At 40.5% G+C, this 17,925-nt stretch overlaps 2 protein-coding genes across 2 annotated transcripts in view; both read right to left on the reverse strand.

The window, feature by feature from the left end:
* Window positions 1-2,146: 2,146 nt before the first annotated feature.
* Window positions 2,147-5,560, reverse strand: LOC134205873 (basic-leucine zipper transcription factor A-like). Its single transcript, XM_062681534.1, has one exon. It carries the CDS (start codon window positions 5,558-5,560, stop codon window positions 5,138-5,140), a length of 423 nt encoding a protein of 140 aa, XP_062537518.1. The 3' UTR covers window positions 2,147-5,137.
* Window positions 5,561-5,611: 51 nt separating this feature from the next.
* LOC134205872 (uncharacterized protein CG5902) overlaps window positions 5,612-17,925 on the reverse strand; it is a 31,666-nt gene continuing 19,352 nt past the window's right edge. Inside the window, exons 2-5 of the mRNA XM_062681532.1 lie at window positions 6,379-6,901; window positions 6,226-6,311; window positions 5,938-6,168; window positions 5,612-5,805 (exon numbers count right to left, since the gene is read on the reverse strand). Coding sequence (XP_062537516.1) covers window positions 5,612-5,805; window positions 5,938-6,168; window positions 6,226-6,311; window positions 6,379-6,674 — 807 coding nt within the window. The 5' untranslated portion in view covers window positions 6,675-6,901. The remainder of the gene's footprint in view (window positions 5,806-5,937; window positions 6,169-6,225; window positions 6,312-6,378; window positions 6,902-17,925) is intronic.

The raw sequence follows: 17,925 nt of genomic DNA on the forward strand, positions 1-17,925 counted from the left end.
TGCTTTTAACATTGAGTGCATTGTAGTTACAAGTGAAATCGAAGCTTCTTTGTTTGAACAACTTGTTTGAAGAAATCTCAGCGTGCAAATTTATGACAAATGTTTAGCTTATGATTTTTAAGAATTTAACGGTAAATCGGACATGGGCAATTATATTACTCAAATTTCCAGGGAAAAATGAGGAATAATAATATAATAAATTAACAATCATTTGTCATAAACTCAAGAATTTTGTAGAACAACGACTTTTAGGGGAAACAGTATTTTTATGCACTTAAAAGCTTGAAAATCACTTTAACATGGACAAAACGTGAACGGAACGAATCGCAATGTTCACAAGACTTGTAGAGCACACCAAAAGCTTCCGTATAGAGGTTGTTGCAATACTTTTCGACGTTTATATCTCTTGTTAGATTTTTTCCAAAATTGAAAATAGCCCAAAAACACTAAATCGACTTGAGCCACCTCGAAATGTTATTCGAATCAGCTGAAAATTTGACAGGAGACTTATTTTAGCATAAGAATTGTGATTCTTGGCTGACCGGTTGAATTTTTGATACTTTTTGAAAACATGAAGAGGTCTAAATATATAGCTATATATGTAGACGAAGAATCAGAAGGAATAAATTTTGGCTGTTACGCCCTTTTCAAATGTTGGTTTAGAAGTTTAATGTGCCGCATGATGGGGTTTGCCTATTTTCCAAATTTGACCCTTGAACTCGGTACTCGGTAAATCCGTTTACTGATTCCAATCGGTGCAAATATGGCCCAACACAGATTGCCATAACTTACGAAATCATGAAGTTTGATGTGTCGCATGATGGTATTCGCCTATTTGCGAAAAGTAAACATATCTCAAATAATCATTTTCGAAGTAGGTATGCGTTCTAAAAAATGGCCAAAAGCTAACACCCATTTCAAATCCGGAACCAAGTGACCAATGCTGGAAATCTAAGTCCCTAAAATTTGAATAAATTCCGCTTTTTTGGTGAAACTTGCGATAAAAAATGTTGAAAGATGAAGAAGTTATAGACAAAATATTGTATATTTTCGTTTTCAAAAGGGGGGTTGGTAACGGAAGGGTTAAATATTTGTATCGGCCTAAGTTCCACGGAGAAGAGGACAACAAGGACTATGTCCAAGGGTTTGACGACCCTCCTTAGGTCATTGCGAGTTGATGGGCCTAGCATGGTGAGGTTTGACAGTTGACTCTGTCGATCTATATGGCTCTACATTCCAACTGGAACTTGACCTGCTTTTCAACTAAGTATTCTATCAGCATTTCCTTAATTATTAATTGAAAGCTTTTAATATTTTTATTTTTTTAAGGGATTAAGGCGACAAATAAAGGATCATACGATTGGAAGCGTGGAACATGGAACTGTAGGTTGCTAGTTCTGTTGTTCTACAAAGAATACAACAGGATAATCTATTTTTTTGTTCAATATCTTGGCTACGCATATGCACAGCACATGTTTCGAAATGGATAAATTGATATGAAATTTGCGAAAAACAATCTACGTGTCTTGGAGGAAATCGAACCCTCAACCTCCTACTCTCTAGATAAACATGATAACCCCTACACAACAAGACCACTTAAAGGTCACGTTTGCGGAAAAGCCATCAGAATCTGAGTACTAACTTCCATCGCGGTTTGCTCTTTTTTGCAAATTGAATATCTTTCGGATGATTTAATAGCGCCCACTGTCAAACCCAACCCTATCCTTGACAGCCCCCTCAGGACGCATTTCTCTTTCTAGCTGTTGTCAGAAGGTCAACAGTACCCAGACTACACTATCAGCTTTAACCGCAACCCTTAACTATAGTCGATTCTCATCGACAGGCCTGTGAATGCGTAAATGTAAATAGATAATAAATAAAATTGAAAACAGAATTTTGTGATACGATGGACGTACAAAATTAATTGATTTGAACTCTCTTGTTGAGAATACCCACCATTCATCAAAGTTTTACAACTGATGGATAATTTCACCAGTGAAGCAATGAAAAACAACTTTTAGTTCAAAGCCTGAAACTGACGGGACGAAAATAATATACTTCTTAAACTTAAAATTAAAATTAAACAGCATATGGCGAAGGGCTTTCTTTCAAAGCATTATTTCAAAGCAATGCAAATTTTTCAAAGTTCATTGAACAGGCTTTAAGTTTTTCTTTTGTCTGTTACGGCTCTAAATGGTAAATATATATATTTTTCGCTCTCTGATATGAAAACATTTAATTAACTTTCACTTCTTTTCAGTTGTCTACCGCAAAAATAAATCAGAAAACACGGTAATATTACTTGCCCAACAAAATTAAAACAAGACGAAAGCCGAAATATGTACGAACAAAATTCGAACCCTCTTTAAAAAACGAAACATCAGTGCCTTAACGTTACTTGAGTTAAAAAAAATTATCGTAAACTAGCGTTTCTTTGTAACATTGTTTTCAGTAATTGAACCCACGAAGAGAACGAAAGCGGCGTAAGAACTCGATCAACTTCATCAGTGGACTGCTTCACAACAGGGGGTGATAAAACTTATTACAAGGTAGCTGTGTCAGTTTGATTTTTTATGATTTATATTTTCATCCTGGATTTTTTTTTTCTTTTGCGTTTAAAATCAACTACGATCCGTCCTTCTGTCGGTTTCTTTTTCTCTATTATATTTTCTTCTTTTATATTCATTATGTTTTCTCTATTGTTCTCGCTCTTGTTATCGAAAGTTGTATTGTTATTAAAGCATATTTCTCGCGTCGGAATTTTGTTACATAAATATTTCTAACTAAAATTTCTCAGTGAGATTTTGGTTTTCGGTTGGATTTACGTTTGCTGAAAAACTGCTGTTTTTGTTGCTACTACTGGAGTGTGTGTATGTGTGATTTGTTTTACGTTACATTAAGAATACAAACAAAGACTTTCTATTGTTGTTGTTGTTCTCTATTACGACGCTTTCGTCGTCAGTTATCGCGCCGTTTGATTGAAACTCTCGGACTACATTAATGGTATATTCGATAATAACGCCCTATAATTAATCTAATCTCGCGATGAAGGCGGAGAACATAAGTTTGAATGAATTTGTTTCAACATTTGAAAAAGAGGTATTCATGCCGAATTGAACTATGACTTGAATTCGAATTGCGACGTAATTCTGATTCATTAAATAAAAGTCTATTCAGTAAATAAAAAGAACAGCCTTAGCTTACGGAAGTAAACCTCAATAATTACAAGGAGCGATTCAAATACTCCAAAAATATTCTTTACAAAATGTATTACACATAAGGAAATTTAACAACTCCGCTCTAGCTGGCGATGACAATTCCAACTTCTTTTAAATTGTTCCCTGAGGTTGACCAAATCGGAAGTGCATCACCAAGAATTTCTTTTAGCTGATAGTTTTCAGTTTTTCTCAAAAATTTAACATACCTCAGTTTTAAAGTGAGGAACGTCAACGAATAAACGAAATGCTATAAAAACCTGAGAAGTCTAATAAACTATTGCATCATCCTGTTAAATCGATTTCCTAGTAGCAAACACTTTCAACATAAATTTATGCAAAACTTAAATTACCAAATACAGTCACATTTAAGCTTCTGAAATTAAATACACAAAAAATGTGCAACTTGGCATTTCAGCTACAGCAGACGGTCGTTGCTATACCAATGGATTCATCAATCATTGTTCAATTCGGCATGCATCTGTTGGAAACCAGAAATACGTTCAGTAAATTCTAGGTTAGTATGCAAATTAAGTACAAAGACTGGAAAACCTTGTGAGTACTAACCATGGATGAAGATGCCATATTACGATAAACGAAGGATTATTTACTAGGGGCGGCTCAAATATTTGGCACTACGCAAATCAGAATACAGAAAAACGTAAAACAAAATGCTTTTGGGAACCTTCACCGCGAACGAATCACGTCAATGGTGGTTAGATTAGTTTGATGTCGATGATGCTGGTGAGATGCGCTGCGTTGGGAAGAGGACAAACTGGGCGGCGTGTCCTGCATCACACGCAAGTTGCTATATCAACAAGTTTAATCAGTTAATAATTCATAATCATATAATTCTTATCAAGTAATGCTTTGAGAACGCTCACACTGTTTTAATCGCCGTATCTACACGACAGCTTTTTTCGATTTGAAATTTCGAAATGCGATTCGCTCGACTATCTGTTTGTATGTGTTTGTGTTTCGTTAATCTATACTTTTTCGTTTGGAATTTAATCTGTTCAAACTCGATTCAAAAATGGTTTTGTTTCTTAATCTTTAAAATAGTTTTGCTCTTCTTATATCATCGGTCAGTATGCTATTAGTATTTTTTATTATTAGTTAGTATTTAATCTTTAATGAACATTTAGTCACCGATTTCCGTTATTCTCCTAACTGTGACGAGCTATCAAACTCACTGCTGACTGAGGGATGGCTTCTTCAACCTTGAGTCTCTCACTCATTACGCATCGCTATTGGTATAATTCTTCATTGGCCCAAAAAGGCTAACTGTAGCCACTTTCCCGGCCTGCCCGAAATATCACTGTTCGCTAACATTTAATATTGTTTCGCTAATTTATCTTGATTTAAACAAAAGCAATTACTGGAAGAATTTTTGAAATTATTGAATTCAACAATTCATTTGAGATTATTTTCTTAGTACGAGTTGTATGTTCATAATGCCAAATACTCTCCTAGGTTAAACGCGATTTTACATAATTGAAAGTTCTCATTGTGTACGAAAACAAACTGTGGTATTCTGAAAGAATCGGAAGAATTTAAATTATTTTCAACTTGTATAGAAATGGCGTTAACTTTATTTAAGATTAATTCCGCAGTGTTAACATTCTACATATCAGACTAATATGTGGGTGTGCGCAGTGTATTGCAGTCCACTTTTTTGGATAATGAAGAATGCCGCCATGCTACTTGCGAAAAGAGACCAATCCCAGATTGAACATGCCACCGTGTATGTAGCTACCGAAGATACCTCTTCACGATCACGCAATCGGTGTTCCGTAAACGATTGGCAAAGGTAAAAAACTTGATTTATAATTCATATATTTATAAGAACGGTTGTAATTTATTGGGAATTTATCTGCCTTAATTACACCGCCGGTCGTCACCGCGGTGGTGACGACTATCTTTTAGTTGAAATACCGGAAACGAGTCGGAGCCGGTGGAGGAAGGAATGGCTGCTGAACGATCGGCCGCAGTTGCGGCTGTTGCTGTGGATGAAACAGATGATGATGATACTGGATCGGATGAGGCTGTGCCACGATTGACGATGGATGGCGTGGAAGGAGATGCGGAAACGACGGCACCGGATTCATCCCCGGTGGCGAAAACGATGACAACGACGATGAGGATGATGAGGATGACGACAAGGAGGATGAAGAGGAGAAGGATCCACCGACAGCATGGTCCGGCGGCGGTTGGACATGTCCCCCGGTGCCGTTCCACACCAGTTGACAGATAGGCGACGGTTGCAGATTTTGCAACGGTTGATGTTGGTAGTGATGTAGCTGTTGCGGTTGTGGAGGCGGTTGATGGAGCTGGCTTAGCTGCATGGGCTGCGGCGGCGGCGGAGGTCGAGGTGGAGGCAGATAAAACACGTGTTGTTAGCATTGTACTCTGCCAGACTGGTTGTATTGCGATTGTCTTTCCAGCAGGTCACGGTACTCGCCGTAGGTCATGTGGCACTCCTGAGACGTGTAGCGCGTCAACTTGATCGATCGACGCATCTCCGGCGTAATGGCAGCCCGATAACCACCTTTACGCAGCAGCGAGTCGATCGTTTGCGTTTGGTCCCATCCTAAGGAAATATAAAATCTCATCAATTAGAGACATTTTTAGCACTAGTGTTCTTAAAAGAAATCGGTCAAAATTTTCCCATATTGTTTAGCGGTTAGGACACCAAATAGTAAAGTAACACAGTTAAAAATACCTTGCTCGGTGGCAACCTGTGGCAGGTAGGTGGCAGTTCGTTTCGAGCCGCGTTCGTTGTAGAACTCTATCCGGATGCCATGCACGCCGAGCGTCCAGTCCAGATAACCGCGGGCCTCCTCGAAACCCTGCAGGATCGACACCGACACAGTCAGTCTTTGGATTTCGTCTCGCGTGATTGGCGAGAAGCGCGAATCCTTTAAAGCACTTGTTATTGCGTATTCTCGAAGACCTACAACGGAAGGAAACGGTTTTGCTATCATTTTGATTCAATACTCTGTGCACTAACCTGAGTGTAGACGCATTGCGCTGAACGTTCCGATGCATCCGCGCAGGCGCTTATCCTTCCCAATTTTCCAAGTGACAAATAGTGGGCTGTAAAATAAATGAGACCCTAATGAATGTCGCTACCAAGTCCCTGTAACCAGCAGTTCACACTCACAAAGGTTCATTGGTGAAGGACGGTGTACGAGGTTCCTCCAGTTGATTTAACTCGCGATACAGCACCTCGAAGCAGTAAAAGCACATTTCCGGCATAGAGTCAATCATAGATTGACCGCCGTCACAGCCGGCGTTCCCATGGCCATTGGTCAAGTATCCGTTGGTGTGACCGTTCACCATGGGCCCCTTCCCACTGGAGCCTCCGCGTCCATTATTTCCATCGGTGCAATGTCCGTTGGTGTTTGAGTAGTTGCCGTTAAGCTTCTGCTTCTTCGTCCCACAACAACTGGACGCCATACTGCTGGGACGTTTAATGCTGCTACTGCTGCTAGTGGCGTCGCCGTCTTTGCTCCCGGTGCTCTTCGATGTACCCTCCTCTACCCGCACTTCGGGACGAAGCCGCTCAGACGCGCTCTGCTGCTCTTGGCTGCCCTCGGCTTCGTTACCCCCAAACCGGTTCGATCTTTGATTAGACGTTTTCGTATCTGTCACGGTACGGAGTAACTAGAAAATACAAAAGTGTGCTGCAAAAGAAAACATACGAGAAAGTTATTGCTAAGTATTTATGATAAAGCAATATAAAACAACATTTGGCAAAGAGTGGAAAATCGAAAAAAAGTGCCTCGTCATCTAGCTTAGAAAGAACAAAACAAGATAAATGGTCTGGAGATCATATTATCTGGATATTATCTTATATCATATCACATTCAAAAATTCCGCACGCACTTTGTGAGTAAGATTCATTCATTTATTTAGTCTACATCTAAACAGATAACACTGAATTAACAATTTGACGCCACAACACACGGTACGAGGCCGCATCTCTCCATCCTCGAATGCGCCCCATGCCAGGTCTGCCCACCTCGCTCGCTGCGCTCCACGCCGTCTCATACCTGCCGGATCGGAAACAAACACCATCTTCGCAGGGTTGCTGTCCGACATTCTTGCATCATGTCCTGCCCATTGTACCCTTCCGGTTTTAGCTACCTTCTGGATACTGGGTTCGCCGTAGAGCTGGGCGAGCTCGTGGTTCATTCTTCGTAGCCGCACATCGTCTTCTTGCACACCGCCTAAGATGGTTCTAAGCAAACCAAGGTTCAAGGTAGACAAATTCATCGACCACCTCGAAGCTATCCCCGTCTATCGTAACACTACTTCTCAGACGGGCCCTGTCGCGCTCGGTTCTGCCCACAAGCATGTACTTTGTCTTCGATGCATTCATCACCAGTCCAACTTTTGGTGCTTCACGTTTCAGGCGAGTGTACAATTCTGCCACCTTTGCAAATGTTCGGCAGACAATGTCCATGTCATCCGCGAAACAAATAAATTGACTGGAACTGTTGAAAATCGTACCCCGGCTGTTACACCCAGCTCTCCGCATGACTTCTTCAGCGCAGCGGTTCTCAACCTTTAACTTGAGAGGTACCCCTTCAAACATTTTCATTAATTGAGGTTACCCCCTATTTTTCGCTGTAAATGAAAAAAAAAATCATAACATATATGAAAAGTGGACCTAAAACCTAACGGGATTTATGGCTCTCCAAAAAGTTGGCTGAACCATTACTCCGTAAGTTTATAGATTAAGCTTTCTACAGGACTTTCATGGCTATTGGAGCCTCCGAGCCTCTTGAATGGAGGCTTCCGAGCATATTGTAAGAAGTCTCCGATCCTCTTAAATGGCGGCTTTCGAGCCACTTAAAAGGAGGCCCCTGAGCATCTTGATAGATCGCTTCAAAGCCTCTTGTAGATGAATTCCATTTGAAGGGAGGCTTCGGTGCCTCTTGAAAGAAGTCTTTCGAGTCTCTTGAAAGGGGACTTTCAAATGAATTGAGCCGCATGAAATAGGGATTCCGAGCCTCTTGAAAAAAGCTTTTCGAGCATCTTGAAAGCTTTTTGCCCTTTGAAAGAAGGCTTCCGAGCCTCTTGAAAGCATGTTTCCGAGCCTCTTGAAAGTAGGCTTACAGGCGTTTTGTAAGAAGGCCTTCGGGCCTCTTGAAAGGAGGCTTTCGTGCTTTTTGGGAGGAGGCTTCAGGGCCTTTGGAAAGGGGGCTTCCGGGCGTTTTGGAAGGAGGCTTCCGGGCCTCTTCAAAGGAGGCTTCCGAGCCTCTTGAAAGGAGGCTTCCGGGCCTCTTGACAGCAGCAGTGCCTTTCTCTGCTTTGTTCTCTCCGAGGCAGCCAAGTTGGTTGCGACGAGACGGACGCAATGAGAAAACAGAACTGTGCAATAAAAATCCTATTCGACTAAATGCTGATGTCATATTAGAAATTTGGAGACAGTACTCGTCGATAGCAAATCCTTCCGCACGCGATGGCATATGAGCAAGTCAAACCACCTTCCTTTTGCCAGTGGAGATATATCAGCTTCCACACTGATATTCTTCCCTCCCCTTCATACGGGAGCTTGGCAGAAGGAAGGTCGTGATATGTGCCATCACAAATATTGCCCTCCGCTCGCTTTCAAATCGACTTCTATAAAAACATTCTTCATGCCTGCCGTATCCTAACGGAACTATCAATTCTATACTTTCGCCTCTAATGCTATCATGAACATGTACGTCCAAGTTTGGAAGATGATATTAGCATTTCCATATCATTGTAAATCGTTTAACTTCACGTAGAAGTAACACACACGAAATCATTAATTTAGTACAAGACAATGTTTTGAAATTAAAAACAATACGCTTTATCAATAAATTTTGATTGGAATTGTAATACATCCGCCATTACGCATTTTTGTCCGAGGTACCCCCTCGGGCCAGCTATATATTATAAATATATTAAATTATTATCATATTTTGGATGCTTCAATGTTAATTTATTCTTTGTGATTAATTTGTTTATCAGAATTATTATACTCGTTCAATGTTAACTACACTTAATTCCCATAGTTCACCTAAAATATATTGCGATAATAAATGTCACCATTCCGAATAAAATGCACCCCTACTTAAATCCGCATAATTGGCATACAAGAATGGAATGTCGCCTTAAAATGTATAACAGTCAAGCCATCGTTCCCAAGCCACCACCAAAACCGATCTAGCTCGAAAAGTCCAAAGCGCGATGCTAATGAGGGGAATTATCTATACGGCACAGGTGTGAAAGAGATATAGCTTCAGGTGACACGAAGGAAAGGTTGATGACAGTTGATTGTTCGAAAAGGTCGTTGAATCACTTCGAGGATTTGACACACTTCCGGCCACGAAGACCGTGATAGTCGTATTCAATCTGAGGACTTTTTGGACTTCTACTCGTTCAGAACGCGAGAGTGCGAGTAGTTAGTACTTATATGTACTCAGTGTCGCGGTGTATTTAATTTTGTACGTTCAAATGTAAGAGGTCTTAGGATAAAAATTAACGTTAATTCTGTCTGTCCGATGCTGCCGATCTGCAAGACAAAGAGAACTTCTACAGTCAACTCAATGCCGTCGTAGATAGAATTCCGAAGGGTGATATCAAGATCTGTTTGGGCGACTTCAATGCGAAGATCGGATCCAACAACTCAAACCATGACCACATTATGGGACGCCATGGTCTCGGAGAAATGAGCGAAAACGGAGAGCTGTTCGCAGAATTTTGTGGTAATAACGACATGGTGATCGGGGGATCGCTCTTCCCTCATCGACCGGTTCACAAGGTCACGTGGGTATCCCGTGACGGCTTTACAGAAAATCAAATCGACCACATCTGCATCAACCGAAAATGGAAACGGAGCCTTCTTGATGTACGGAATAAACGTAGTGCTGATATCGCGTCTGATCGCGTCATCACCTCCTCATCGGCGAAATACGCCTGCGCATTGCGCGGATTCCTCGGCAGGAGGAAATAGTTGGACGACGATTCAACACACGCCGACTGGAAGATGCCACGGTGAAACGGTCCTTCGTTGAAGAACTGGAGACGCGTGCTGCAGATATTCCGGAAGGTGGCAGCGTGGAAGACCAATGGACCGCCATCAAGAATGCCTTCATCACCACCAGCGAGAACAATCTGGGCGAACTACGCACCCAGAGAAAACAATGGATCACCGATGAGACCTGGAGGAAGATAGAGGAGCGAAGAGAAGCCAAAGCCGCAATAGAGCGATCGAAAACCAGAGGAGCCAAAGTATTATCCCGTCAACGATACGCGGCTCTTGAGAAGGAAGTAAAACGCTCATGTCGACGGGACAAGCGAGCGTGGGCAGACTCTCTGGCCGACGAAGGAGAGAGAGCCGCCGCAACCGGGGACATTCGCCTCCTCTACAATATCTCACGACGCTTAAGCGGGGCGAAGATGAATGCAACGATGCCTGTGAAAGGTGCGAATGATCAGTTATTGACCGACCCAACTGGCCAGCTGAAACGCTGGTTCGAGCACTTCGAACAACTTTTTCAAGTGCCAGCCAGGCCATCACCACCTCGGCATGATCTGCCTAGGATCCGACGTATAACACACGTCAATACCGAAGCTCCATCACTGCTAGAGATTCAAACAGTAATCCAAAGCATGAAATCGAATAAAGCCCCAGGGGTCGACCGCATATCAGCCGAGATGCTCAAAGCTGACCTCATGACATCCGCTCAACTACTGCATCGTTTATTTCGTAATATCTGGGACACCGCAACTTTCCCGGTCGACTGCATGCAAGGTATCTTAGTGAAGGTGCCCAAAAAGGGTGACCTGACTGTATGGGGGTTCCTGAGAAAATCATCGGCCTCATCGAAGCACAGTACGAGGCCTTTTCGTGTAGAGTGCTGCACAATGGGGCCCTGTCCGACCCTATCCGGGTCGTACACGCTAAGAAGGAACTACTCAAAATTGAGTCGAATCCGACTCATTTTCATTAAAAACGGGACAACTCAAAATTTGAGTAAAAGATACTACTTCAATAAAATGATGATTTCGCGAAAGTTAAGCTTGGCCTTCCATCAATTTTTAATACGACAGATGCGAGTCAAGTTTATCTATCTATCTAAGTGCATTTTACGACAAACAGACTCCTAGTTTAAGTGCAATCATTATTTTATTGAAGTAGTATCTTTTACTCAAATTTTGAGTTGTCCCGTTTTTAATGAAAATGAGTCGGATTCGACTCAATTTTGAGTAGTTCATTTTTAGCGTGTAGCTAGTGTGAGGCAAGGATGTATTCTATCACCGTTACTGTTCCTCATCGTGATCGATGAGATTCTGGTAGATGCGACTGACCGTGAACCAAACCGCGGGCTGTTATGGCAGCCTATAACCATGGAGCACCTAAATGACTTCGAATTGGCGGATGATGTTGCACTCCTCGCGCAACGGCGCTCTGATATGCAGAGTAGGCTCAACGACCTTGCCGAGCGCTCCTCTTCGGCAGGTTTAGTCATCAACGTCAACAAAACCAAATCGTTGGATGTACACACGGTGACTCCTTCCAGTTTCACAGTAGCCGGGCAACCAGTGGAGAATGTTGAAAGCTTCCAATATCTTGGTAGGCGCACGGATAAAGAAAGCAAGGGCTGCCTTTGCGAGTTTAAGAAATATCTGGAAAAACAGGCAGATAAGTGAACGCACCAAAATACGAATTTTCAAGTCTAACGTGAAATCTGTGCTGTTATACGCTAGCGAAACATGGTGTGTATCAGTGGAGAACACTCAACGGCTGCAGGTGTTCATTAACAGATGCCTGCGGTATATAATTCGGGCCTGGTGGCCTCACAACTGGATCTTAAACAACGAGCTCCATCGTCGTTGTCACCAGAGGCCGATAGCAACAGAAATTCGGGATCGGAAGTGGGGCTGGGTCGGCCACACTCTACGTAGGGGCGGAAACGAAATCTGTAAACAAGCATTAGACTGGAACCCAGCGGGACATCGCAGCAGAGGCAGACCCAGAGGCTCATGGCGGCGAAGCCTCAATAAAGAAATAAAAGAAGTCGACCGAAATCTAACCTGGCAACAGGTTAAAGCGATAGCCGGGCAACGCTCAGGATGGAGATCTTTCAAGTCGGCCCTTTGCGCCACCGGAGGTGTACAGGACCCACAAGTAAGTAAGTAAGCAACCGTTAGGAACTGGAAAATTCTTCGGTGAAATTTTCTAGCGTAATTCGGAGTTATATGATTTTAGTGATTGAGAATGTTGATATTAGACGAACTTTCTTCATAGAACAAAGCATAATTGTTTGGCATCGGTTTCGCGACATCTCGAAAGAAATGACTCGCGCGCGCGGGAGAGCTGCTTTCTTGTAATCAATAAAGTTAAACCTGTAGTCACGCCCCTTTAGTAAGTGTGTGACGGGTACACAATATTTGCAGTCATACCGGACAACAAAGAGGTGGGACTAATGGGCCATCTTTATTCATTATAAGAAAACTGCTTTCCCCCGCGCGCGTGGCATTTCATTTGAAATATCGTGGAGAGTGGTCCCAGCATCGGTAGAGATGTCGCAAATTAATCGATTACCTCGATTAATCGATTATTTGTTGTGATAATCGATTAATTTTTAAATCAATTACTTCCCAACGATTAATCTTTTTTTTTGTGGTGGTTACAATGGCAGCTGTCTCTTGCTATTAATCTACACTGTACCCCGCCCATATTGGCTTCTATGAGCCTCCCGTTTTTCATCACCACACAGACGTTCCTAAGCGATGTTGCTCATGTGGTCACTGTTGTGGGCCGTGTTGATGAAAACAAGAATTTGTTTAACAGCCCACCCCCATCATTATAAGCACTTAGTATTGTCAAACTACCATCACTAACATCACTAACTTTCACTCTTTTCTTCTCTTTTACCTTTATAAAAATATAAGTTTTTCTGACACTACTAATCACTTCAGTCACTTCACTCAGTATAAGCAATGAAATCATTCATCCTATTCACCTACTATCATTACGTAAATCTTGGCACAGTCATCGTGATCACCAAAAATATTGCGGTCACTATCACCGTATCACTTTCATAACTCCTCCACTATCATAACTCTCTTAGGCAGGAAAACCATCCCCAGAAACGGGTCACCGAAAAATCACCAAACGGTCAAAATCAAATAACTAAATCTCGCTTAACTTTTCAAAAGGTCCCAAGCAACACTTCCCCCATGAACCAACCTGAATAGCGCAATCAACAGAACAACATGAAAGCTATTGATTGCAGTACTCAAACTAATTCATGAAAAAAAAATGCCACTTAGGTCCCTTTGAAAAGTTAAGCGAGAAATCTTCGGAACCATCCTTGTTCAAAATTCAGTACAACCTTTCCAAATTCACATCACTCCTTAATAAGTATATAAGTCCCTGTTTACTATTCTATTGAACATATATTGCAGTCGTGTGTTTAATGATGAGTTTATTCACTTAATGTAGACCCATGACTGCCAACACTATCTAACATCGCTTCATCAATTTTTACATTATTTATATTTTGCACTTCTCAGTCATCACCCAAAACACTTCAGCATAATTTTCCACTCATTTCCTAAATCAAATTTTATGCTATATTGTGCCTGAAGCAGATCCAAATATTTGAAAACACAATTAATTAATGATAACTAGCCTGATGAGCGTATTAAACATTAAGTTCTTCATAGTGTGATTCACAGATTAAACACACTCTTCAGATGATGATATATACACACACTCACAAAAACATACATACATTTTCTCACACATATTGATGCGGTGTGACTATCGTTATGTCTTCTACCAATTGCAGTGATGTCTGGTATTACAAGTTTTAATAGTTTTAATAAGTTTTCTTCTAATTTTGTCTTATATTTCGTAAGATGTCATTTTGTTTTAACTTGTTTAATTCTCCTATCACATTGTCTTTCTTAGTTTTTTTGTTCTCTACGTAATTCAGTTTAAGTCGATACTCAATGTAGTTTATGTTGCGTCGTTCCTTCATTTATTTGTCTAACACTAATCTCCCAGGGCTGTTTCCGCATAAATGAAAAACCTACTCTAAAAGTTTTCAAAAGCATCGCTTAAAAGCTGAGCGAAGATAATGAAATTTGCCCTACCGTATCTAATCGTCTTAAATCCTTACAAGTAAAATAACTATCATTATCTAAGTCGTGGTCAGCTATAGGATTCACTTTTCGGTGGCAAAATAAAGCTTCATCACGCCTATTCCCTATCTATTAATAAAATTTATCGAGAATGAAGCCATTATTAGATTGTTTGTATACCATAGTTGTCAAGTGTGGTATTTTATATTATGGCTCTTTAATTTGAGACATAACAAAATAAGAGAAGCGCCACGCTCCTAGTTTTGAAAAAACTTCTACTCAGTGAATCCTATTATTGTCAATTTCCTATTAATGTCGATAAAGTTGATAACAATTTCTGTATATATACCTATCTAGCTAGATTTAAGCGTAGCTACGACTCATCATCTTCAGGGAGCACACCAGAAAAGTATTGCAAAAAAGGAGGAGATTTCACTTCATTATTACTGAGGAAAGAAGCCCACCTCACTGCATCACTATTCTAGGCTCCAAGACACGATGCTGTCCGTTGGATCACATGCACATCCGTAAAATCAGTGCGTCAATGCCAAATTGTGACGCGGCATTGAACAAAAATAGTCAACATGTGATACCACCACGACAGTATATGTCTTTGGTTGCCATATCAGTGCTAATGGCGTAAGCCCACCCATCGCGGCAAGATCACATATCCGAGGGGAGGGGATTACTTCCCAACGATTAATCGATTCAATAATCGACAAGAATCGATAGTAATCGATTAATCGGGATTTTACGACAACTATTAGATTTCGATTACTTCAATTAATCGATTCATCGTTATGATAATCGATTAATTTTGATTCGATTACAACTCAACGATGAATCGATTCGATAATCGTCAAGAATCGAGAGTAATCGATTAGTTACTAATCGATTAATCGAGATTTTACGACATCTCTAAGCATCGGCGGAGTTGCTGAGCAAATTTTATTCCACATACATATGGGATATTGGAAAAATTGGTTCTTCTCAGGGCTTCCATTCTATACAAAGGAAGATTGAGGCGAGGCGAACTTTCTTCAAAGTGTAAATTAACCGCTTGGAGACGCCATAAAGTTGTCTGGCGTCCGTATCAGAATCACGAGCGCGCGTCGGAGGGAGATGCTACAAATATGTATTCGCATGGATGACTTCAGTGGCAGTCAAGTTTATTTCTTTCAAGATTCTTATTTGGTTTTGTTATTCCAGCCTATGGCGTGGGTCGTGTGGTCGTTAGTGATTCGAAATATACATTACTGGGAATTAATCGATTCTTCTCATGGACACCATTTTAAACATAGGACGATTGAGGCGAGACGAATTTGTTCAAAATACGACGTCGTAGCAGAATTACGTTGCCGTTCGTAGCAGAATAACGAGCGCGTATTGTAGAGAGCTGCTGCAAATATGTATTCTTGCACTGGCACTAGATTCTTCATTTCACCAAACTGTTTTACGTAGTTTACGTCGGGCGGTCGTGTCTTGTACACAACCCTTATGATTTTTTCTTGTGACTGTGACATCATTCATTCTCCTTGCCTATTGCTTGCTAAATATCGACCCTCACTATCGACTTGATGGAACGTAAATCGCGCGGATGACTTAGTAGGAGATGATTCAAAAACTGAGCTTGAACTGGAACGCTTAGACCGGTGCCATAGTGGACGAGAATAGAAGATACGTGACGAGTTGGAGATTAGAGAAGTGACGAAGCAAACTTTCTGTGGCATACTGAAAGCGTTTGTAAAATCGTGCAGTTCTTGTACAGTCTACGCGTGACATTTACAGACCTACTGCGATATCTAGCGTCAAGGCATTACATAGCCAGCCTCGTCGCTTCGACGAACTCTTCTATTCGCTTTTGGGCTAGGTGATTTCTATAGCAACAAGCATCTGTTTATTCGCTGCACCATATCCAGGGTTGTTACAACTACGTAGATTTCGCAGATTTTACGGTTTTCGCGGATTAGGCGCAGATTTACATAACGATTTTGGGACGTTTATTTGAAAATTAGTTTTATGGCTATCTAGTTTGCTTTTTTTGTTAGCAGAAATTATTAAACCTCCTCCTTAATTGTCACGAGGATTCTATGAAGATTGATTAAATAACATTTGTACAGTCTTCCCACGAACATGTGTGATGTTCAACTCAAGTACTTTTTCTTGAACTTGTGTTGAACACCGAACGCAAAAAATCGAAGTTCTCATGTACAGCATTGTACGCAGTACCTGTGAAAGCGAACTTGTACATAAGTACAAAACTGATGTATAAACTTGCGTTCAGATGCAGATCTGCCTGGCAGAAAAAGGAGCAAAGGAAAAGAGCAAAATTAGTCGGGAACGTTACACGCTGATTTGGTGGTACACAGTGGATCTTAAAAAAAATTCAAATTGACAACATATTTTTATATTTTTTGTAAAATTTTATTATAGGGGTTTGTCACAGTTTGTCGTATGCATTGACTACAAATCGTACGGAATATTTGGAATAACAAAGGATGTTAAGAAGTTTGACTGCAGCTAACAAATCACTGCACAACTTTATTTGGGAGTGCATGTTTCGGAGAAAAAGAATAGAAACGCACAATTATAAACACTACTCATAGCATAGACCAGCGAAATCAAATTCTATATAGCATTTTATGGGACAGATCTAGTCAACCGTTTTGCTCGTGTTTATCTTTTTTGACATTTAACGGGAGCCGGTTTGTTTGGCTGTTTTTAGTTGAGCATTCCAATGGGTCGTATTTTCAATTCTACCTTTCGCTTACTAGGGTTTTAAAACCAAATTTTGCAAACGAATTTCAATACAAGTCGCTAGATCGTTTAAATCATTGCATTCTGACCATAAAATCCTAAAACAAACATAAATGAAAAGTTTAACGTTACGATCATTATTTTATGTTCGGACCTAACAGAATGTTCATGCAAAATCATACCAAAACAAAAAAAATTAAACGTAAATAATCGGGCCGCTGCGAAACGTTTCATAAAATACCTAAAGTTAGACACAATTGGTTTTTGATAAGTGAACTGTATTGAGCAGAGTTGATGAATTCACTTTGCTTTGTTCAGAATCGGCAAATAAAGCAGGCAAGTTACTTAGCTTGATTTTGAATTGAATGGTCAAACAAATTGGTTCAACTCATATGTACGAAAGAAAAGTTGAAATTTTTTGGCAAATCATTTTAATTGACCTGAAATGATCAATTCACTTGGTTTGTTTAAACGTAGCATTATCCAATTTAAAATTGCAAGAATGTTAATCTCCATAAAAGTATTTGATACCAAAACTTAAACTATGTACGCCCATCTATGTCATTTGTTTGTCTATACATAATTGGAGCGAAGTTAACTGATTTCGGATCGATGAATACAAAAGTTAGAGCTCTAAACCAATGTCTTTTATAAATCGGGTATGTCATATTTCATTTTTTTTCTTTATTTTAAGTAAACATGTTAATTTCAATTCAATGTTGAATACACAAAATCAATTATCAATGGAAATGAATGTTGAGAAATTGCAAAATAAAAAACTCGCACGCGAGTCACTTCTTCTGTCTATACCTGTTGATGG

The sequence above is a fragment of the Armigeres subalbatus genome, chromosome 1 (assembly GCF_024139115.2).
Source record: "Armigeres subalbatus isolate Guangzhou_Male chromosome 1, GZ_Asu_2, whole genome shotgun sequence".
NCBI classification, from domain to species: Eukaryota; Metazoa; Arthropoda; class Insecta; order Diptera; family Culicidae; genus Armigeres; species Armigeres subalbatus.